The following is a 23,352-nucleotide window of genomic DNA, read 5'->3' on the forward strand; positions in this document are numbered from 1 at the left end:
AAAGGCGAATTCTGTGCGATATTCATTAAGTAAAAGGATACATGGCGTTTGAGGAGGCCAATACTGTTAAATAGACAAAGAGATGTTACTTTCATATTTTCACCCAAAATAAGGCACTCTGGGGAAAATCTCATTAACAGCATACCCGGGAGGTCGCCAAAAGAGACCACAGTTAATCAAGATTCCATTCTGGTTTAACATCCTTCCAGCTTCTTCGTTCCTAAGGTCCTTCCAACATCAAAGTGCCTCTCAATGGCAGATACCCGTCGCTGTTACTATAATTGTTTTACTACATTAACAATCACTTAAAAAACTAGTGAGTAGAAAAATGAATCTCTTATGCAGCTCTCTCCCTTCACTCCAACTAGCAGAAATTGTGCATTCCGATCACGGGACTTCTCCCGTCACTCAGGGAAGGCTTTCACCAGGCTGAAAGCTTTGAAAGGGCAGCCTGTCTACCCCGGGGGAGTAAACCACAGGCCCGCCCTAGGATGAGTCCCAGCGGAGCGCAGGAGCAAGGCTGCACCTGGGTAGACCCCAAGTCCCAAGAGCCCCTCGGCCCCGCACTCACCCGCACACCGCCCTTAGCTCTGCTGCCGCTTCCAGGCTGCAGCCCAGATCCCGGGCCACGGCAGCATCCTCCCGGCCGGAGTCGGCGACCGTGTCGCCCTCGGGCACCGCGGGTGCCGGAGGCTCCTTCAGCGACAAGTCCCCTTTTCCGCGCAGTCGGCAGCGCCACAGCTCCCCAAAAGCGCCCACGTGGAAAGCGCGTGTGTTTAGCTCAGGAAGCTCGTACTCTGGAAAGCCGCAGCCACCACTGCTGGGGGCCGGGTCTTGTCTGTCCTCCATCCTGCCGCACGCTGGACCGCCCCGACTGCCTTCAGCCATATTCGTCCCACTCCCTTCCCTGAGAAAGCCGGCGGATCAAGGCCTCGCGGAGCATGCTGGGACTTGCAGTTGCGCGGGGCCCGGGCCAGCAGGCAACGAGGCTGCACGTGCCCAACTTCAGGTACTACATTTCCCGGCAGGGCCTGAGTCGTACCCGCCCCGGGGCGCGGCACCGCGAGTCTCCGCGTGCGGGGTTGAGTGCATTGTTCTCCGCTGGCGGCGTTTCGAAGAGTGGCTTGGTTTTCTGTTCACTGCAGCTTGTGTGACTGGTTTTTCGGCTCTCCGGGTTACGCAGCGTCGCTCTCTGCGGGGCCGAGCGGCTTTGACAAGCCCATGGCCCCACTCAGTGCTTTCCTCTCGGCCCGGGGGTGTGGGACTTTTCGTTGATTTAAGGGTTGCGTGGCTGCCTCACTGTCCCAGAGCCTGAGAGCCTTGGGGGTCGAGGGCTGAGACGGGGTGGGGGGGGCACTACCGGACCTCCAGATCCGGTTCCTTGAGAACCTCCCCAACGCCCCCCACCCCCAGTAATATATGTATCACTGCTGAACAGGCGCAACATGCTGTTGATTTTTTGAGCACTTAATATGTGTCAGACACTGTACATTATTATCCCTAGTGTATATTTTAAAAAATCACAACAACCTTGCCAGGCAGGGATTACCATCCCCATTGAGCTACTGAGGAAGGAGTTAACCTCCAGGAGACAGAAGCAAGGTCAGAACTCAATCCGTCTAGCTTCAGATGGCACTTTCTCCATGTGTCCGAAGCCCCAGAGGAGGCAACGTAGCAGAACATATGGGAGGAGCCTTGATTACTTACTTATTGCTCTATAATTCACATACCATACACCTGACCCGCTGTAAATGTTCTTTCAATGGCTTTTAGTAGATTTACAGTTAGGCAAACAGCACCACAGTCAATTTAAGAACATCTTCATCACTTCAAAAAGAAACCCCATTTATTTTACCTATCATCCCAACTCCTCCAGCCTTAGGCATTTAATATGAATGGCATCATATATGTGATCTTTTAGTGACTAGCTTCTTTCATTTAGCATGTTTTCAGGATTTATCCGTATTGTAGTATGTACTGGAACCTCACTTTTTTATGGCTAAATATACACAGTGTATGGATATATGACGTTTTATTTATCCATTTATCAAAAAAAGGTCTACCTTTTGGCCATTATGATACTACTGCTAAACATTCATGTACAAATTTTTGTGCAGTTTCATTTCCCTTGAAGATATATGTGTATCTAATGATATATATGTAGGATTGCTAGGTCATGTGGTAACTCTGTCGTTAAAGCATTTGAAGAACTGCCAGACCTTTTCACAGTGGTTGCCCCATTTTACACTGCCACTAGGATTGTATGAGGATTTTGATTTCTCTACATCCTTGCCAATGCTTGTTATTTACTGACTCTTTGATTATAGCTATCCTGGTGGGTGTGAAGTGGTATCTTGTGGTTTTGATTGCATTTTTCCAGTGACTAATGGTACTGAGCATCTTTTTGTGTGCTTTTTTGACCATCTGTCTTTTTTTTTTTTCTTTTTTTTTTTTTTGAGGAATATTTAAGTCCTTTGCCCACTTTAAATTAAGTTATGAGTCCTGGTATATACCGGTAGGTTGTCGTAGAAGACATCCGTTGTTTTTGTCTGCTTAGCAGTTTGTTTCTTAGCATTGACCCTGCCTACTCCTTTTGGTCCCCCAGGGGCTGCCAATCATAGAACCATTCTCCCTTTGCCACAGTGATTGGGTCAAGGATGAGTAAGTGACTCAGCTAGAGCCAATTAGAATCCTCCCATGGAATTTTTATCTATAAAACACCCTTCCTCCATTCTGAAGACCTAAGGATGTGCCCTAGACATAGCTTGTGCCAGCCAGTGGACGGTTAGAAGGAAAAAAGCCAAGAGTTTAAATAAGGAAAGGCAGAAAAGAGAAAAGTCATGTGTCTTGGAATGATGTGTCTGAGGCCAACTCCTCCCCTAGACTTGCCATTATGTAAACCAGTAATTTTTTAAAAACTTTTTGCTAGTTTGAATTGAATTCTCGAAACCTGAGGACAATTGGTCTTCCCAGGGCCTGTAAACCCTGGTCCAAATCCCTCAACAGGGGGAGCTCTCACTCCAGAGAAGGAGGTCACATTTCAGGTGAAAGAAATTTTTTTTTTTTTTTTTACCCAGATCTTGGTTTTATTTTTTTTATTTTTTAATAATTTTTTTATTTTCCCACTGTACAGCAAGGGGATCAAGTTATCCTTACATATATACATTACAATTACATTTTTTCCCCACCCTTTGTTCTGTTGCAACATGAGTATCTAGACAAAGTTCTCAATGCTACTCAGCAGGATCTCCTTGTAAATCTATTCTAAGTTGTGTCTGATAAGCCCAAGCTCCTGATCCCTCCCACTCCCTCCCCCTCCCATCAGGCAGCCACAAGTCTCTTCTCCAAGTCCATGATTTTCTTTTCTGAGGAGATGTTCATTTGTGCTGGATATTAGATTCCAGTTATAAGTGATATCATATGGTATTTGTCTTTGTCTTTCTGGCTCATTTCACTCAGTATGAGATTCTCTAGTTCCATCCATGTTGCTGCAAATGGCATTATGTCATTCTTTTTTATGGCTGAGTAGTATTCCATTGTGCATATATACCACTTCTTCCTAATCCAATCATCTGTTGATGGACATTTGGGTTGTTTCCATGTCCTGGCTATTGTGAATAGTGCTACAATGAACATGCAGGTGCATGTGTCTCTTTTAAGTAGAGTTTTGTCCGGATAGATGCCCAAGAGTGGGATTGTGGGGTCATATGGAAGTTCTATGTATAGATTTCTAAGGTATCTCCAAACTGTTCTCCATAGTGGCTGTACCAGTTTACATTCCCACCAACAGTGCAGGAGGGTTCCCTTTTCTCCACAGCCCCTCCAGCACTTGTTATTTGTGGATTTATTATTGATGGCCATTCTGACTGGTGTGAGGTGGTATCTCATGGTAGTTTTGATTTGCATTTCTCTTATAATCAGCGATGTTGAGCATTTTTTCATGTGTTTGCTGGCCGTCTGTATATCTTCTTTGGAGAAATGTCTATTCAGGTCTTTTGCCCATTTTTCCATTGATTGATTGGCTTTTTTGTTGTTGGGTTGTATAAGTTGCTTATATATTCTAGAGATTAAGCCCTTGTCAGTTGCATCCTTTGAAACTATTTTCTCCCATTCTGTAAGTTGTCTTTTTGTTTTCTTTTGGGTTTCCTTTACTGTGCAAAAGCTTTTCAGTTTGATGAGGTCCCGTGGGTTTATTTTTGCTCTAATTTCTATTGCTTTGGGAGACTGACCTGAGAAAATATTCATGATGTTGATGTCAGAGAGTGTTTTGCCTATGTTTTCTTCTAGGAGTTTGATGGTGTCCTGTCGTATATTTAAGTCAGGTGAAAGAAATCTTAAGGGTGTATGTGGAGATTTAATAACATTGGCTTCAGGAGTGGATACCACTGGTGGTTCCTGAGCAGCAGGCGGGAGGGGCAGGACCAGAGGAGCCAGGGCAGGGAAAGGTGGTTCATTATGAGGTGCAGCACTGTGCTGCAACAGCAGTTTACAGGTGTGGTAGGGTGTGGTTCGAAGGGATCAGTGGGGAAAGGATTAATGGTTGTGGCTCCTCCTTGTAATAAGGCTGACGGGGTCCAGGGTAGCCACTGCAGCATAAAATTATTTTGAGCTGAAGGCATTTGAGAATTAGCTTTTCTTCTGAACCCCATTATTTACCTAAATGTGGACACCCCCCCCACAAAGAGCTGAATTGTTATAAATCAACTCCCATAACTAGAGAAGATTGAGTGAAAGTGGGCATCACACCCACAAGCTGTAATAAAACTCTGTCTCCCATCAGTTTCTCCCTAGGACCTATTTTATCTTTCCTGAAAGTCACTTATTTTTTTTTCCTATTAGTGCCCTGCTCCCCTTCCCCTCCTCCCACTGAGATAGTACATAAGCTCAAATTCTAACCGCCTCCTTGAGTCACATTTTCCTGTGAATGCTCATTAATCTGTCTTTTGTCAGTTTCATTCACAGGGCCCAAAAGAGCATGAAAGAGTTTAAGAGGAAGCTTTTCCTCCCCAACAACCTGTGGTAAAGGTAGCTGCTGGCCCCATGGCCCAACTGGCAGAAAAATGGGAGTATTGTTGGACTTGGCAAGCACCAGACAGAAAAGAGGTAGAATGATTCTAAGGTCCCTGGATAGATAGGTACAGTCCTTGTAATTCTGGGGGAGCTTTGTATGATTCCTGGGGGGGGGCCCTAAGATTTCCAAATTGTGGATATTGGAACCAGCTACTAGATTGAGGTGGTGGCATTTGTTTAGAGTCAGAAGTCTGAGTAGTGGCACAAACAGGTCATGGAGTCATTGTCTTGCTTTTGGTTGGGGAGTGGGAATAGGGAGACAAGAGCTCTCAAAGTTTGCCTCTGGGCATTAGTTTCCTCCCCTGAGATACTTACATGGGCTCAGCAGGTGATAAAAATTGGCTTGCTGATGGGAACTGTGATGATGGGAACCGTGACAGACGGTGGAATACCAGCCTCTGTTTACAAGGCTGCCTGACTGTCATGCAGGAATACAGCATTTGTCTACCAGTGCCTCTAATATTTCTAAAGAAGTTATATATTTAGCTTTTTTTTCTTCTAAATGTGAAATCTCCTGATCAGGAGATATTGGCAATTAATTTTGTTAAATTACTTAAACAAGGAGCACATTGGATTGAGGTGGCTCTAATGTGGTGGTCACTTACCTCAGCAAACCAAAATCTAAGTCTGTAAATGCCTCAATTACAAAATCAAAATGCTAAAGACAACCAATCGCAAACAGTCAACGAGGCTTTAAGCTATAACCAATCAATAATTGCCTTGTTTCCGCCTTTCTCTATAAATGTCTTTACCCAGGCTCCAATCAGTGAAGCTCTCCTAACCACTTCCAGTTTGGCACTGCCCAATTTAAATGGATTTTTGCTCAAAGAGACTCATAAAATTTTTAATATACCTCAGTTTATCCTGTAACAGTTGGTATAAAATTTAAAAACAATATTCAAACCAAACACAACATACATAGCCCACCTGTTTACATACTATAGCCCATGTGTTTGTAATCTCTTAGCTATTGTATCCCTAAAATCCACCCAGCTCCCAATTTATGTAATTCCAAATGTGAACTTCTTTTGTGTTTCTTTTCCAAAATAATTCTACCAGTGCCCCCAGGCCATGTTTCTCAGAATTAGCTATAGGTACCTGGGGGTCTCACTTGGGATTGAAGCCATATGTTTCCCACCATTTCAGTGTCATCTGTCCAAGTTGTATTTCCATCCCCTTCTAATGTCTAAATATTTCCTATAGCTAAATCATTTACTTTATTTTTCTCCTCTGGCTTCAGCTTTTTTTCACCTGAGTGTACAATTGGTCTAGATTTTTTAAAAATAGTTCTTGAGTAAGCATATAATTTAAATGATACAAATATTGACTATATTATTATTATTATTTCTTTTTTAGTCACGCCCCCAGCCTATGGAGGTTTCCGGGCCAGGGATCAAATCTGTGCAACATTGTGGCCTGCCCCGTATCCTTAACCTGCTGTGCCACATGGGAACTCCCAACTATATAGTCAATAGTAAGATAGTATTTTTGTATGGGCGTAGATGGTAACTAGGTACATGGTGATCATTTTGTAATGTAGAGAAATATTGAATCACTGTATTACCCACCAGAAATAATATAGTGTTGTAGGTCAGTAATACTTCCAAAAACAAATAAACGCAGAGAAAAAGAAATCAGTAATTCTCTTGTGGTACAGTGGGTTAAGGATCTGGTGTCATCACTGCAGCAGCTTGGGTGGCTGCTGTGGTGGTTTGGGTTGCATACCTGCCCCAGAAACTTTTATGTGCAGTGGGTGTGGCCAAAAAAAAAAAATCAGATTTGTGGTTACCAGGGGCAGGGTGTAGGGGGAGGGGGAATTGGGAAAGGTGGTCAAAAGGTACAAACTTACAGTTATAAGATAAATGAGTATCAGGGATGTAATGTACAACATGATTAATATAACTAATGCTGCTCTATATTATATATGAAAGTTAAGAAAGTAAATCCTAAGAGTTCTCATAATGAGGAAAACAAAGTTTTTTCTTTTATTTTGTATCTATGTGAGATGATGAATATTCACAAAACTTATTATAATCTCTTCATGATGTATATAAGTCAAATCATTATGCTGTACGCCTTAAACTTATACAGTGCTATATGTCAATTATATCTTAATAAAACTAGAAGAAAAAAATTGATACAAATATCACACAATGAAAGTCTCCCTTTCTCTCTAGTCCCCAGTAATGTAGAGTCCCTTCCTAGATTTCTGGAGGCAACCAGAGCTGTTATGTATCTTTCTGAAGAAATCATACACACAGATTTATGTATACAGATGCTCACACACATGTGTGTGTATGCATGTACACACATATATTTTGTATACTGTACATGTTGCTCTACATTCTATATCTGGTAATTTCTATGTAAGGTTATATCTTGGACATCCTTTTATATTAATATATTAAAAAGGATCCTAATTCTTCCACTGTAGCTATCTGTCAAGTTTGTTGAACCTGTCCCCCCTTGAAGTATATTTAGGCTGTTTGTAGTCTTCAACTTGTACAATTAATGCAACAATGAATACTATTATAAGAAGTCATTTTGCTGATTGATATCTGTCCTTAGGCCCCAATTAAAAATTCTTTTTAAAAATTATTCTTTTGGAGTTCCTGTCGTGGCTCAGTGGTTAACGAATCCAACTAGGAACCATGAGGTTGTGGGTTCGATCCCTGGCCTTGCTCAGTGGGTTAAGGATCTGGCATGGCCGTGAGCTGTAGTTTAGGTCGCAGACGCGGCTCAGATCTGGTGTTGCTGTGGCTCTGGTGTAGGCGGGGGGCTACAGCTCCAATTAGACCCCTAGTCTGAGAACCTCCATATTGTGCAGGAGCAGCCCTAGAAAAGGCAAAAAGACCAAAAAAAAAAAAATTCTTTTGTACTCTTGTGGATCACTCACCCTGGGGAAAGCTAGCTCTATGTCATGAGGATACTCAAACACAATGGAAAGGCTGATATGATGAGGAAAGGAGAAGAGGCCTCTTATCAATAATCAGCACTAACCTGTCTGGTACTTGAGGGAGCCACCTTGGAAGCAGACCTTCCAGTACCATCAAGCCTAAGATAACTGCAGTCCTGCTGACCCTAGCTCATCTCTTCCCAGATTCCTGACCCACAGAAACTGAGTGGGATAATAAATATTTAAGCTGCCACATTTGGGGTAATTTGCTGCATAGCAATAAATAATACACAGAGTGATGTAAACACAGCCATGCATTAATAGAATTAACCCATACAAGGGGCTTTGCCATAGAGACAAGAAGCAAGGAAATAAATAAGGAAACATTTCCAATAGTCCAGTAAAGAGGCAATGGTGGGTCTATGAATAGAGAAAAGGTTTAATGAGAGAAACTTAGAGGAAAAAGAAATGAGAGACATGAGGGTAGTTGTAGGCTTACATGCTCAAATATCTAGGAGGATAGTGATGATGTTTCAGAAATAGGGAAGAGTGGAGGCAGAAGCAAATAACAGGAGTGAAATAGTAATATCCAGAGTAATTGTGTAAGGTAGATATTTTTATTTTCCTCATTTAAGAATTTGAGGCTGAGAAAATTTCAGTGATGGGCTTGAAGTTGTAGAGTTAGGACTCAAGTCCGGGTCTGTATGTAGGTTGCTTTACTGTCGAGCATAGGAAATTTCAAGTCCAGTGAAGATGTCCAGCAGGGAGATAGAAGTTTGAATCTAAATGAGAATGAACAGTGCTAAGGATATAGTTCGTAGAGCTGTTTGGGAAGATGGTAGATAAAAGCCATAATAAAACACAAAATTGTCAAGGGAGAGGGAAGAGAGCATATGAAAGCAGCAGAAAAGAGGGCCACAGAAGGTACAGCACCCAGAGGAGACCCTCAGCAGAGCAAAGCCCTGGGGCATAAGCCAGCACAACATGCAAGGATAAATCTTGGAAAAAGAAGAGCCACCCAACTCGCAACAAAGCCAATCTACTAACATTGAGTTGTGGTGAAGGAAAGTATAGTGTTTATTGCAGGGTGCCAAGCAAGGGAGTGGAGATAAGCCTCAGACCCACTCCAACCTGGTCGCCAAGTTAAGGGTTTTTTAAAAGGGGAGAACAAAGATGCTGGGATCAGTCACTGTCTTGTGACATTTTTAATTGTAGTTTGGGGAGTCAGAATGTCTGGTTTATGATTCTCTGGCCAGGCCGTCTGTAGCTCAGATGTCTGTTAGCTCATCCAGCCCTGGAGAAACAACCTGCATTTGTACATGAGTGATGATATTCTAGAATATAGTAATTTTAGTATATTAATGATATTATCGACAACAGCAATTTTTGTCATCTGACTCTGGTTGATTAGCATTCAGTGAGCACAGAACTGGGGTCAGAGGGGACAAAAAAGGGAATAAAATTTGGGGTAAAGAGATTAATCATAAACTTGGTAAAGGAACTGGCTTTAAGGAGACTTGTTTTCAATAACAAATGCAGGAAGATTCATCTACTTAAACAGCAATATTTCCAAAAATGACTGATTCTGAGAGCATTAAATGCTATCACACCCACTGAAATCACCTTTCAACTATGAACTTGGTCAGAGTGTGCTCTTCATATTGAATGGCGACTTCATACCTCTGATCATTTTCTTTTGACTCTGTTGATCCTATCTTGTTGAGTAGCATTTCCAACTGTGGGACACCATGTGGGAACATTCTTGCCTTGAGGTGTTGACAGCTAGTTTGGGAGGAAAAGTGGGTAATCAAAGAGAGACAAGGGGATGCAAGCACTTATCTCCTTTTTTGTCCATTCTTTCTTCTCCTTTCACCTTTGTGAAACATACATCCACATGGATTCTTTTGGTTAGTGTTGTTTGTGATTCAAAGCACTGATGAGTTTTATCCGAAAAACAGAAATGATGTTTAAATTTACCAACACCTTTTTTTCCCCCTACCCTCCCAGCATGTGGAAGTTCCCAGGCAAGAGATCAGACCTGAGCCTCAACAGTGACCTGAGTCATAGCAGTGACAACACCAGATCCTTAATTGCTAGGTCATCAGGGAGCTCCTACAAATATCCGTTTGCAATCCAATCATCACCTCGACTAAGCATAAATCTCTAAATTTTCAAAGCTACACTGTTTATGGCCATAGTCTAAGCCCACTGATTTTTCAGTAATTTACATTTGACTCATGATTAGCAGGGAGTGTACCTCAATTCTAAATTTAGGCAGCAATTACAGTGTGCTCAGGCTTTCCTTCTTTTGGGTTCTGTGGGACAGACATTCCCACCAGGTTCAAAAAAAGACCCTGCAAAAGCAACTGTGAAACAGCTTCTCCTACCGACAACTCTTTTTTGGCATTTCTAGTGAGAGAAGGGTAGAGACAGATGCCCAATTCTCACTTACCCCTTAGGCATTGTGAGGCTTTAGGAAAATAAGAATGAGTCAGCTCTCTCCACAACAGGGTTGGAAACATCTTCAAGATACCAAAAGGAGAAAACCTTTTTTTGCTTGGTGCTGTTCCTGATTTCTCTGCTTCAACAGATTACATGTTCCTGTGGAGAATTTCTTTCCTGAAATCAGGGGACTATGTGGGAATTTCTCCCTGCCAAAGAAAGGGTTAGAAGAAGGACGGTAAGGGAATGATGTGGCCAGAAAAACAGCTAAAGGATGTTTGGTAGAATAATAATAACCATTTGGTGATAATTAAGATCTATAACCATTCACAGTCCTGACATTTAATTATAAGGAATTTTAACAACTGAGGGAGGAAACCACAACTGACTGTCCTCATCCATTCTAAGCAATGGTCCTTCTCACAGCTAACTGTTAATAGATATATATTTGCATAATGACTTTTTTTTTTCTTTTTTTCATTTTATGGCCGCACCTGAGGCATATGGAAGTTCCCAAGCTAGGGATTGCATTGGCGGTACAGCTGCCAGCCTACACCACAGAAACAGCAAAGCTGGATCTGAGCTGCATCTGCAACAGACACGACAGCTCATGGCAACGCCAGATCCTTAACCCACTGAGCAGGGCCAGGAATCAAACTTGCATCCTCATGGATACTTGCATGGTTCTTAACCCACTGAGCCTCAATGGGAACTCCGTACAATGACTTTTTAACAAATGCTCTAAATTGTCTCCAACTAGTTTTTGGATACCTCCATTATTTCCTGTTTTCCCACCATCCTGACCTCAGTTCCACTGATGAGTACAAATTAGGCAATTAGTTTTTTCCAAGAATGATCCCAAATTTATTATAAGCTATTTTAAATCTTGGATTAGCAAATAGAGTAAGAAAGGTTACTGGTAGAAAATGTAAAAAATCAGAGAAAAGGGAGTTCTCTTGTGGTGCAGTAGGTTAAGGATCCAGCGTTCTCAAGGCAAAGGCTTGGGTGGCTGCCGTGGTGTGGATTCCACCCCTGGTCTGGGGAAATTCCACATGCTGCGAGTGTGCCCAAAAAAACCAAAAAACAAAATCAGAGAAAAAAATATCAGAAGATGTTTTGGTCCCTTTTGGTTATAGGGACTATGGACATGGAGAGATTTGGGTGAAGCTATTATTTTTTTGGAGGGAGGGTGGGACCAAGACGTTGTCCCATGCTACAAGGCTGGTGTCACCCTAAGATTCTGCAAACAAGCATACTTTTTATCTTCTTAAATTCACCTACTCTCTCTATGGGACACATTCACTGATGCGAGAGGAACAGATCTTGGAAATGATATAAAATGACTGGAGGCTAGAAGCAGTGGGCCAGGTAATGAAATACTCTCCAATATAAGATTTTTGCTCTCATTTCAGAAGGAAAGCATCTTTCCATTTTAAAGTTCTGTCTTCCTTCTTTCCATACTCTTTGGAAGCAAGTCACTAAAGACAGCTCACTCCTGGAGGGTGAAGGGGTGGGGAAGGAGTGGGAATTAAGTTTAATTCCTCAGAGTAGGGAACAGTTCACATAAATTATTTGAAATTCTATAAGGGAGATTTGCCTCTTCTCCTTCACTAATTTAAATATTCAGTCTTTCATTTATAATATCAATATATACTCATGGATATTTATTTTATCTTTGGATTATCATCTATCACTCCTGTATTAATCACGTGCTTCAAATGCTTTGACATCTGGGGATCTGGGGTATTGCTAAACCTGGAGAGAGCACCCCTCCCAGGGATTGCCCATTCCTAGAGATAGTAAAGGATTCCCCTTTTGAGTGTGCCTTTCAAATGCAAACCAACCAATCCAGAGACCACAACCCAGCTATCAGCCACAAAGGGCAGCCGCTATGCCCTGCACCACTGAAATTATTTAAATTAGTGACTCCTGGAGTTCCCATTGTGGAGCTGCAGAAACAAATCTGACTAGTGTCCTTGAGAATGTGGGTTCTATTCCTGGCCTCAATCAGTGGGTTAAGGATCCACCGTTGCCGTGAGCTGTGGAGAGGGTCGCAGACACGGCTTGGATCTGACATTGCCAGATAGTTATTGCCACTGAGTTTATAAGTAAGATTTTATTGGAACACAGTCATGTTTATTCAATTTCATCTTGGCTGTTTTTGCATTACAACAGCAGAATTTAATGGTTTAACAGTTACAAGAGTGCATGGTCTGAAAAGCCTGAAATATTTACTATCTGACTCTTTACAGATGTTAACCAGATCTATTGTGTGATTATTTCACAATACGTACAAATACTGAATCATTATGTTGTACATCTGAAACTAATATAATGGGTTTTTTTTTTTTTTTTGCCTTTTCTAGGGCCGCTCCCGCAGCATATGGAGGTTCCCAGGCTAGGGGTCGAATCGGAGCTGTAGCTGCTGGCCTATGCCAGAGCCACAACAATGCAAGATCCGAGCTGCGTCTGCAACCTACACCACAGCTCATGGCAATGCCGGGTCCTCAATCCATTGAGCAAGGGCAGGGATGGAACCCGCAACCTCATGGTTCCTAGTCGGGTTTATTAACCACTGCGCCACGACAGGAACTCCTGAAACTAATATAATGTTATATGTCAATTATATCTCAATAAAAAATAATATGTAATCATAGTAAAAAAAATTTGCTCACTCCTTTTTTAGATAAAGGTGATTGTTATGCTTCTTTTTTTGAAAAATTTATTTTATTGAAGTGCAGTTGTTTTACAATGCTAATTTAATTTCTGCTGCACAGAAAAGTGATTCAATTATAAATATATATGTATATATTCTTTTTTTTTTTTTTTTTTCCAGGGCCGTACCTGTGGCATATGGAAGTTCCCAGACTAGGGGTTGAATTGGAGCTACAGTTGCTGACCTACACCACAGCCACAGCAGCTTGGGGTCCCAGCTGCGTCTGCAAACTACACCACAGCTCACAGTGTGTAAAGTAACATAATGTCTTTTCTATCAAAGGAAATCTTGGTTAATCCATTTTGCTCTGGTTTCTGCTCCAACGCCCTCCTGATACACCCTCCTCTTTCCCTCTTCTCCTAGTAGCAATTTGTTTCAAATTAGCCAACTGAGAAGAATGTACACCCTGACCTGACCAATGGGAAGGGGATGGGTATATCACCTGCCTTAGGAATAAATAGGGAGGGTCTTCTTTGCATGCAATTTTTGAGTACCCACACCCTTCTGCAGAAGTAAAGAGCCTTGTCAAGATCTCCCCATGTTCATGTGTCTCATTTTCCAACACTGAAGATCCGAGCCATTTCCCAACAACAGCAATGCCGGATCCTTATCCCACTGAACAGGGCCAGGGATAGAACTTACATCCTCATGGATACTAGTCATGTTCTTAACCTGCTGAGCCACAATGGGAACTCTATATATTCCTTTTCATATTCTTTTCCGTATGGTTTATAACAGGATATTGAATATAGTTCCCTATGTACCTGTGTACTAGTAGGACCTTGTTTATACATTCTATATGTAATAATTTGCATCTGCAAATCCCAAACTCCTAATCCATCTCTCCTCCCCCTTCCTCCCTCTTGGCAACCACAAGTCTGTTCTCTATGTTGCTTATTTCTGTAAGAATAAGAGAGATCTTATGGAAGTCCAAAACATGAACAGAATTGTTCGTGGGATCTGACACCAGGAATCAACACTACATTTCTTCCAGGGCATCTTGGCCTTTATTGTGCACTTCAATTCCTTTTTTCTCTCTCAGGTGGTTCTCACTGGTTCCTTATGCAGATGGCTAAATAGTGGGGGAACCCTCCCTTTTAGCAAGGTTAGAAGGGAGGAGATTTATGATAAAGAAGAATTTAGCTAGAGCTGGCACCACCCCCTGGATGGTAAAGAGAGCCAGGTACCTCTCTAGTCATGTAAGCTAAGTCCAGGGAGAAAAAAAAAGCAATTCTTCTCAACACAATTATTGCCCTTTTAGAACTTGTCAAATTCATGCCAGTTTCAAGGAAGAATATCCTTTCCTTGTTTGTGATTAGACATTGTAGCTGAGGGGGAAAAAACCCCAAAATTGCTCACTTTGGAGAGGTGCCCTTCTTTTTAAGGCACGTTTCTGAAGATGTCAAGTCCATCAAACACTAGGGATTATCCTCATCCTCCCAGATCAGCAGTGACTAAGCAAAGCACAGCCTCTCAGGTGCTCAAGCTTGCAAGTCCCTGCAAAAGACAGAGAGGAGGGCTGTCCTCTTCCTACAGGGAGGGCAGGAGTTCCCTGAGGGAGTGGGTGGCAGGAGGGCACCTTACTATAGGCTTTAAAAAGAGGCAACGTTAGCTGGAGAGGGGTTGAAGAAGGAGGGAGAGAGGGAACATTTACATTAGACTCCCTCATTTTGAAGACCTCGTCTGGAAGGTTTTTGCTGGTGTGAGGTAGTGCGGGGAGCCGAGAAAATGCAGGGACTCAAAAAAGGACCTTGCCTGATGGCAGAAAAAACCTGAAGGCAGGTTCTTAACCAAGAAAGGGAGCCCACCCAAACGGTACAAGCCGAAGGTGGGCTTTTGGTCAGGAAAAAAACTCACCTGAATGGTGCATGCCGAAGGTGGGCCTCTGGTCAGGATGAAAGCCTGCCTGCACGGTACAAGCCGAGGGCAGGCCTCAGGTACACAGCTCTCACTTTGATGTTGATGGGGAAGAATTAAGGCTTTCCTGGGAAAGCCATTTCCATGTTTGCACTGAAGAACATGGATTGTTTCTCGGGTGACCTAGTCTTTCCTGATGTTTTATTTGTTATTCAGTTTTTCTCAGTCTTTCCTGATTATTTACTTATTATTCTTATTTTCCATTCTTATTGTCCTGTGGTGATTTGTGACTTAACAAAATTACAACAATAGTATAATGAGAATTTCATCCTGAAGGACTTTCCCCTATTTTAATCCAACTTAGTTAAAACATAGTGTTTACCTATTAATTACTTATACAGTAAATTTTAGAGTTAGGATTTTAATGAGGTTCATAGAAGTTAGACATATATTATTCTTGACCAAAAAACACCTATCTATGAGTTATAGAAGCTTTTAAGTGATATCTAGTTAAGGTGGTTTATATTTTCTTACACTGTCTCCCTGCCATAATGCTTTAAAGATAAGCACCAGTCTAAAAACAAGATTCGTGAATGCCAAATTCTTGTGTCTGTGTACTCTTCAAATTGTAAAGACTGGCTGGCCGTGGGATGATTTGTACTGTCTCCTCCTTTCCATGATGTATTGTACTAATTGCCCTTAAATTGTACTCACTAAGTTTAGTTAAGATAGAGATCTTCAAACATGATGTATTGTACCTAATTGCCACTAAATTGTACCGACTAAGTTTAGTTAAAACAAAGATCTTAAAACATGATGTATGGCTGCTATACCATGTAATAGTTGACCAATGTGCTTTTAACACTGTGATGAAATCTGTAGCAAAAAGCTGTCTCTATAATCAACCACTTATGCCAATAAAATTTGAGCAGTCCAGAGCCCTGAAAGAAGGGACAAAGAGGCTCTCTCCGTAATTGTACATTTGCCGATGCCGCATCCCTCTCCGATCGGGAAAAAGCGTACGCTCCCTGGCCGCCGGAGCTGGCCTCCAGCAAGGTAGAATAGAGTCCGATACAGTTATAGCCTAACCCAGGGTGATGAATATTTGTACTTCACTCATAATACAGTGTGTACCTGGTCAGGGGAGACTGAGCAGCAGAGGAACAATAAGTGCTCTCTGGTCGCTTGCTGGGGATCCAGCAAAATGAGGAGAGGAAAAACACGCCTACCACATTGGGGCAGAGTCTTCCAGCACCAGAGACAGCCTGCCTTTTTCCTTAAGGCAGAAAAGAAGAGATCTGCACTGCTTTGCCCCACAAGCTTCATATTCACATGTTGCATAAGGGCACCCGATAAAGTTGCCAGATTTAGCAAATGAAAAGTGCAGGACATCCTCCTACTTTTGAATTTCGGATATAAACTATGAACTAATAACTTTTTAGTATAAGCATATTCCATGCACTATCTGGGATATACTTACACTAAAAATGTTTGGTTGATTGTTGTTGTTGTTTTTGCTTTTTAGGACCACACCTGCAGCATATGGAAGTTCCCAGGCTAGGGGTTGGCGGGATCCGAGCTGTGTCTATGACCTATACTACAGCTCACAGCAACTAGATCCTTAACCCACTGAGCAAGGCCAGGGATAGAAATTGTATCCTCATGGATACTAATCAGGTTCATAACCCACAAGGAACACCCTAACAATTCTTTATTTTATCTTACAATCCTATGCCTGGCCTACAGTCTACTTCATAACCTTTCAGAGCAGCTCACGGAGCTACAAAAAACTTCCCTCTGGATCTTTTGCGAGGGAAGGCACAAAATCAAGGTAGAAAGAGAAGAGGATTGTTTTCCCTGTTTTGGAAAATCCTGGCATCCCAGGCCATGCTAAGCCAAAGGTCAGCTTTCAGATGGACCTGTTGTGTCTCCCCTTCTGGTCTAACCTGCTGTGGCCAAGGTCATGGGCTGTTGATTGGGGGCCTGTAGGGACACAGACAGATTTAGTTTACATAGAAAGAAAGTAGTCAGGCAGGTCATTATGCCCCGGGCACTTATGTCTGCCAGCAGACTCCCTCACTCCCGCCTTCCTCCCCTCTTCTCTACCTCTGGCAAGAAGAGGTTCCTTTTCTGGTCCCCTCACCTCTGCTCAGTGCTTGTCCCTCTCCTGCCTCAGTTTGAAGTTTCTCTCAGATATCACTCCTATGCTTTTTGGCTCACTCAACTGCCTGCTGACACTCACTCTTGCTCTTGTCAGGTTGACCTTCTAGCCTACCTCTTTTTCTGCACTATTTTCCTCCGCTCATCCAGATCATTTGAGGCTCCATAGAATCCTTCGGTTCTGTGACATCCTTCCCATGCCAGTCTGTACTGTTCTGTCCACACTTTATAAATGATCTTGTATTCTTCATCACCTCAAAAATTTAATTGCCCTCTGTTTCCTTTTTTAAAAACTGAAAATCAAAATCATAGCGCTAAAAAAAATTTAAATCCCTCATAGTTCCAACAACCTAAAAGGACTTAAAAAAAAAAAAAAAACCAAAAATCTCTTTTTTGGCCATGCCCTCTGGCATGTGGAAATTCTTGGGTCAGGGATCAAACCTGTGCCACAGCAGCAACCTGAGCCACAGCAGTGACAACGTCAGGTCCTTAATCTGCTGCGCCACAAGAAAATTCTGATTTTTTGAAAATGTTTGAGTAGCCTTCCAAATCTTATAATATGTATATATAAATAATATGGCTATCTAAGATCTCATATTGATATCTTTCCAGCTTTCGTGATCCTAGAGGCAAGGCCACTCTCACCTACCTCCAAATAGCAACAACCCAAGAGGATAATTAATCCAGCTTGGAACACCTGCCTACCATACAGCAGTCCTTTCAACCAGTGACTGCAGCTAGGGGAATGAGCTATTATGTTTGGCTAGATCTAGAGCACCCTGTGGCCATGTGATTAGATACTGTGACTGACAGCTTGGCCACAAGGAAAATCAGAGCTGGCAAGTGGGTGGGAGAAGAACAGTGCCCCCAAAAGAAGGAAGGTAATAATGGTCAGACAGAAACAAGAGCTAGCTACAAAAACCACGATCCTTCTGAGTTTGGGTAGAATGACCCAGTCGCCTCAAATATGGTCATCCTTTGGTGAATTAAAAACACAATTTTTACAACTGAGGACTGAGCTCTCAGGCAATGGTAAATGTCAGAGGACACTCTAATTTCAGTGACACTGATTTTACTTAATTATATCTTCTTCCTTTGAGTAAATGAATTTTCTAATGATCAGATAGCGTTGGATTGTCTAAGAAGAATTATTGTTTTCTTTCTTTTAAAGAGGGGGACATTGGTAGTTCCCATTGTGGCTCAGCGGTTATGAGCCCGACTAGTATTCATGAGGATGCAGGTTCAATCCCTGGCCTCAGTCAGTGGGTTAAGGATCTGGCCTTGTTGTGAGCTGTGGTGTAGGTCGCAGATGGGGCTCAGATCCCTCATTGCTGTGGCTGTGGCATAGGCTGGCAGTTGTTGTTCTGATTTGATGCCTAGCCAGGTAACTTCCATATGCTAAAGCTGTGGCCCTAAAAAGCACACAAAAAAATAAAAATTAAAAAAAAAATAAAGAGGAGGACATTGAGTCTTGAAAGAATGTAGGAAAAAATTAAAAGTCCTATCTAACGACATACACTGGTGAGTTGTCTGGGATAAGTTAAAACTGTTCAGCCTTGTATCTTATACTTTCTACAAGGGTGGCTTCTGCAGTTCAAAATATCAGTGGATTTTTTTTTTCTTTAAACTGGAAGATGACTTTAGGATATGCAGTTTTATTTGTTTTCCCCTCCCCTCAAGTGTTTTAAATGAAAAATCTTCATATGCTTCAGGAGTAAGGCAAAAGGAATGTTGTTTAAATTGAGTGAATATATCCAACTAAGAAGGAACAAAAATTCTGCTTCTAAATCTGTATGATAGGTTTTCCTGTCATCAACATTTTGCTTTCACACAAGCCATAAATCTCCAGTCTTGTCTGTGTTTTTAAAGGTGCCCAGTCTCACATTATGTAATTGCTGTGAACAGTTAGTTATTAGAGTATTACTACCCACATAAGAGGGAGGTGAAGCAAAACATTCTTCCCTTATTTTCTTTTGTCAGCCAGTTTCTGACTTATGGAGCAGTTTAAACAAAATTGTGCTATCTTCTGAGCTGTGTCTAACTCTGGTGTTTCCTTGCAATATATTCTTTGAAAACTTATTTGCATTTTTTCAACTCAATGGATTTTCTTATATTATGGTTGTGCAATGATCATCACAACCCAATTATTTGCGTTTTTGAATAGATAATATCTTCCCTTAGTTCAAAAATAAAAAAGATTCAGTGAAGTCTCATGCTCATGTCTTTTGCTGTCTTTTCAGTTCTTACTGCCCCACTTTTATCAGATGTATATAACTTATACAGCTTTCTAATATAAACATGAACAATTATGAACATATGTATTCCCATTTAAAACAAAAGGCAGTACTGTTCTAAACCATACTTAGCAATGTATCTTTTTTTTTTTTTTGGCTGCTCCCATGGCATGAGGAAGTTCCTAGGCCAGGAATCAAACCCAAGCCACAGCAATGACAACACCAAATCCTTAACTGCTAGGCCACCAGAGAACTCCATCATTGGTAAATAGAGAGCTTCCTCATTATTTCTTTTACAGTTGCATAGTCTTCCATCAAATGGATATACTGCATTTACTTAATCAGTACGCATTAATTTATATATGAATTTTTTTCAATCTCTTACAAAGAGTGGTGCAATGGTTAAGCTCATACTGAAGTCATTTATTACATGTACAAATACATTTATAGAATAAATCCCAGAAATAAGATGGCAAGGTTGAATAGTTAACAAATTGTCATTCCTGTAGTGTTTTCTTAAAACGGTACTACTGTCCTTCCCTTTGTGAATTCTTCCTTATTTTCCAAAATTCATTTTAAACAGTAGCTTAAAGACTACTGTGCAAAGACTTCCTGATCCCTTTTCTGAAGACTGTCATTTGCTCCCACCTCACTGCTCTCCCTACCTTGTATTTGTCCCCCTAATATAGCTCTTAGCCCTTTGTACTGAGATTATTTATTGGCATTGCAGTTACTTTTCACTCTACAATGTTGAAAAGCAGGGATGCTGCCTGCTCCATTTCAGTAACCCTAGGACCATGGATAGTACCTAATGTGCAATAGATGCTCAGTACAGATGGATGGAAGATGCATACATGGATGAATAAATAAATATGACCAAAGAAATGACTATTACTGGAACAGTTCTAAAAAATTCTCCTATGGATAACCTGGGACAAATATCAATGTTAAACATGAGTGTGCATTATTTTGCTTTAAGATTTGGGTTGCCTGGGTGAGTTGTTTGAAAGAGAAGTTCTGAACTAGAAGCAGGACACACTGAATTCAGATAAGTGGTTGAAAATAGAGAGCTGTACTGGATAAGGTTCATGTGGATTCAAGAACCAGAAACAGATCTTCTATTTAAGCAAAAATTAGATTCATCGTGGAAGCTTAACAATAGGAGGCAGAGCTAAACAGCCAAGTCTTAGGAAGAGTTATCCTAACAGGGTCAGTCCTTTCAAAACAAGAAGAGCTTGTGGGTTTCTATCCCTAATTGCCAGCAATGACTCAGCTCTTATCATTTTCTGTCTCTGTTCTCAAAGTTCCCAGGAAAGAACCTGATAGGTCAGCAATCTCTTCCTTTGTATCATCAGGCATAACTAAAGGAAAGAATGGGTAACATAGGCATAGCCTTTTGGGAAACCGTTATGTGTCAGTCTGTAATTTTTGCAGAAGAACCAAGGTGACAAGGTCTTGGGTTTCCTATCAGATATGTATAGCAGAATGACAAGGAAGCCAGGGAAATGTAGGAACTAGGTCAGTGGGGCAAGGAATCAGATAGGAGAGCAAGCAGAAGCCTAGACATTAAGACTTGGGCAATAGGTCAGAAGTCGACTGGCAGCCAAATGTGGAGTTGGAGTCATCTGAGCACATCTGGCCCCAGGTTAAGACTGGCTCTGGGAACTAGAAGAGGCCTGAACCTGTCCTTGGGAGATGAATCAGGGAGCCAGCAGGGAGGGGCTGGGGTGGGGGAGGATGTGTGGGTTATACCTGGCATGTACCGTCAATCCCTTGATGCGGAACTTGGAGCAGAGCTCTTCACTCATATGCATTTCTCACTAGTTGGCCAGCTGACAGTGTGAAGGACTGGCCCAGACTTCCTTAACCCCGACTAAGTGAACCAACAACAATGTTTACACATTTCGTTGTCTCTCAGCTACTAGTGATTATTAATTTTTTCCAGTAGCTGTTATTTGGTCTTGAATCCAACTTATTTGCTGGTGTGACTGAGTGGGGAAGATATTTATTTTGTGTCTACTAAGTTCCAGGCATAGAGATAGAGATCTCATATGCATTATTACATTTCATTTTATTTTATATTTTAAACTACATATATAGTTTAAATATATAGATATATATTGCTTTTTAGGGCCACACCTGTGGCATATGGACGTTCCCAGGCTAGGGGGCAGAATTGGAGCTACAGCTGCTGGCCTACACCACAGCCACAGCAACGCTGGATCCTTAACCCACTGAGCTTAGGCCAGGGATTAAACCCGAGTCCTCACGGTTATTAGTTGGGTTTGCTGAGTCACAAGGGGAGCACCTAAATATTTTTTTATTAAAATATAATTGATTTACAATGTTTCTTTAATTTCTATTGTACAGCAAAGTGACCCAGTCACACACAGTTCCCTGTGCTGTGCAGTAGGACTCCAGTGCCCATCCATCATTATGTTTTAAAAATATCCTCAAAATAGTCCTTTGAGGGAAGGACTAGGCCCCCTTTTATAGATAAATTAAATGAGGCAATTTGTCTGTTCAGGCTGCTATAATAAAATACCACAGATTGGGTAGATTACAAACCACAAACATTTATTTCTTACAGTTCTAGAAGCTTGGAAGCCCAAGATCATGGTACTGGCAGATTTGGTGTCTGGTAAAGGCCCATTTCCTAGATGGCCATAGGCCATATTTTTGCTGTAACTTCCCATAGCAGAAGGGCTAGAGAGCTTTGTCTCTGAGGCTTCTTTTTTTTTTTTGGCCATAACCCTATCATGGCATATGACAGTTCCTGGGCTGGGGATTGAACCTGTATCGAAGTTGCAACCTGCATCACAGCTGCAGCCTTCACCACAGCTGCAGCAACGCCAGATCCTAAACCTGCTGCACTATGTGGGAACTTCCCTCTGAGGCTTCTCTTAAAGGGGCGCTAATCCTATTATCCTATTCCTAAGGCTCTGCTTTCATGATCTAATCACCTCCCAGACTCCCCATCTCATATGATCATCTTGGGGATTAGATTCCAACATATCAACACTGGGGGGACACAAACATTCAGATCGTAGCAGAAGGTCTAGTAACTTGAACAGTTTTCTCTGAAACCCCAGTGCTCATATCTCCTTCTTCACAACACTCTCTAGACTCTTCTGGGCCTCGTCATACAAACAATGGGGCCTGTTTTCTGAAAAGCGACTGTATGACAGCCATATGTTCACAGGTAGTGGAAAGTGCTTGGAATACAGAAACCTCAACTCTGGGCTCAGTTGTGTTATCAATTAGATGGTGACTTAGTTTCCTCATCTACACAAAGTTACCCAGAGAGCATGTGGTGAAGGTGGGACTTGAATTCAGATTTGCCTGAATCCACAACCCATTTCTTACCCAGTCTCTATCCTATATGGCTGCTTAAATTGAACAGGGGTCTAGTCAGCAGGACTGCAAAAACTTGCAACTAGTAGCAAGCTATATTTTCTATTCTGCCTGTTTTGCTTTTGCAAAGATGTTATGTTTCATAAGCAAAAGGAATATACTGAATACCAACATTGCATCAACTTCTGTTAGTAATAATATATCACATTTTTGTGTTACTGACTTAACTTACAAGCTGCTTGGCATTATGGTCCACAAGGTAGATAGATGGTCAAATCATAGAATGCAGTAGAACTTGGTGGTTAAGAGCATAGGTCTGATTTCTTAGTTTAGATGTGTCCTAACCGTATGAAACCAGACTAATTACTTATCAGTACCTTCGTCTCCCCTACAGAATGGCGTTTACAGGCTAATGTTATTGCTTTATAGTTGCCCTTTCATTTTTTTACCTAAATGGAATCACCCAGCTTTGTCATTGATTTTTTTCCCCCCTCCAGATCTGTATCTTACTGATTTTTAGCTTCTCCCAAATATATGAAAATTTTCATAAAATAAAAGGAAACTTATAGGTAAAAAAACAACAAATAAATAAACCTCTGAAGCAAGCCTATTGTAGAAATTTT

The 23,352-nt window shown here is 41.6% G+C and overlaps 1 protein-coding gene and 1 long non-coding RNA gene across 3 annotated transcripts in view; both read right to left on the bottom strand.

Annotated features, from left to right (window-relative positions):
* Positions 1-925, bottom strand: part of SNAPC3 (small nuclear RNA activating complex polypeptide 3) — a 36,691-nt gene extending 35,766 nt beyond the window's left edge. The window contains exon 1 of one of the 2 annotated variants that reach the window (XM_001927743.5): positions 572-924. In XM_001927743.5, coding sequence (XP_001927778.1) covers positions 572-888 — 317 coding nt within the window. In that variant the 5' untranslated portion in view covers positions 889-924. Of the gene's footprint in view, positions 1-571 lie in introns of both variants that reach the window. The other variant, XM_003121900.4, reaches the window with a different exon arrangement.
* The window catches only part of LOC102162768, a 75,904-nt gene continuing 60,430 nt past the window's right edge, over positions 7,879-23,352 (bottom strand). Inside the window, exons 4-5 of the long non-coding RNA XR_002335897.1 lie at positions 10,419-10,617; positions 7,879-9,748 (exon numbers count right to left, since the gene is read on the bottom strand). This is a non-coding gene — a long non-coding RNA (uncharacterized LOC102162768). The remainder of the gene's footprint in view (positions 9,749-10,418; positions 10,618-23,352) is intronic.

Source organism: Sus scrofa, chromosome 1 (genome assembly GCF_000003025.6).
Source record: "Sus scrofa isolate TJ Tabasco breed Duroc chromosome 1, Sscrofa11.1, whole genome shotgun sequence".
Classification (NCBI taxonomy): Eukaryota; Metazoa; Chordata; class Mammalia; order Artiodactyla; family Suidae; genus Sus; species Sus scrofa.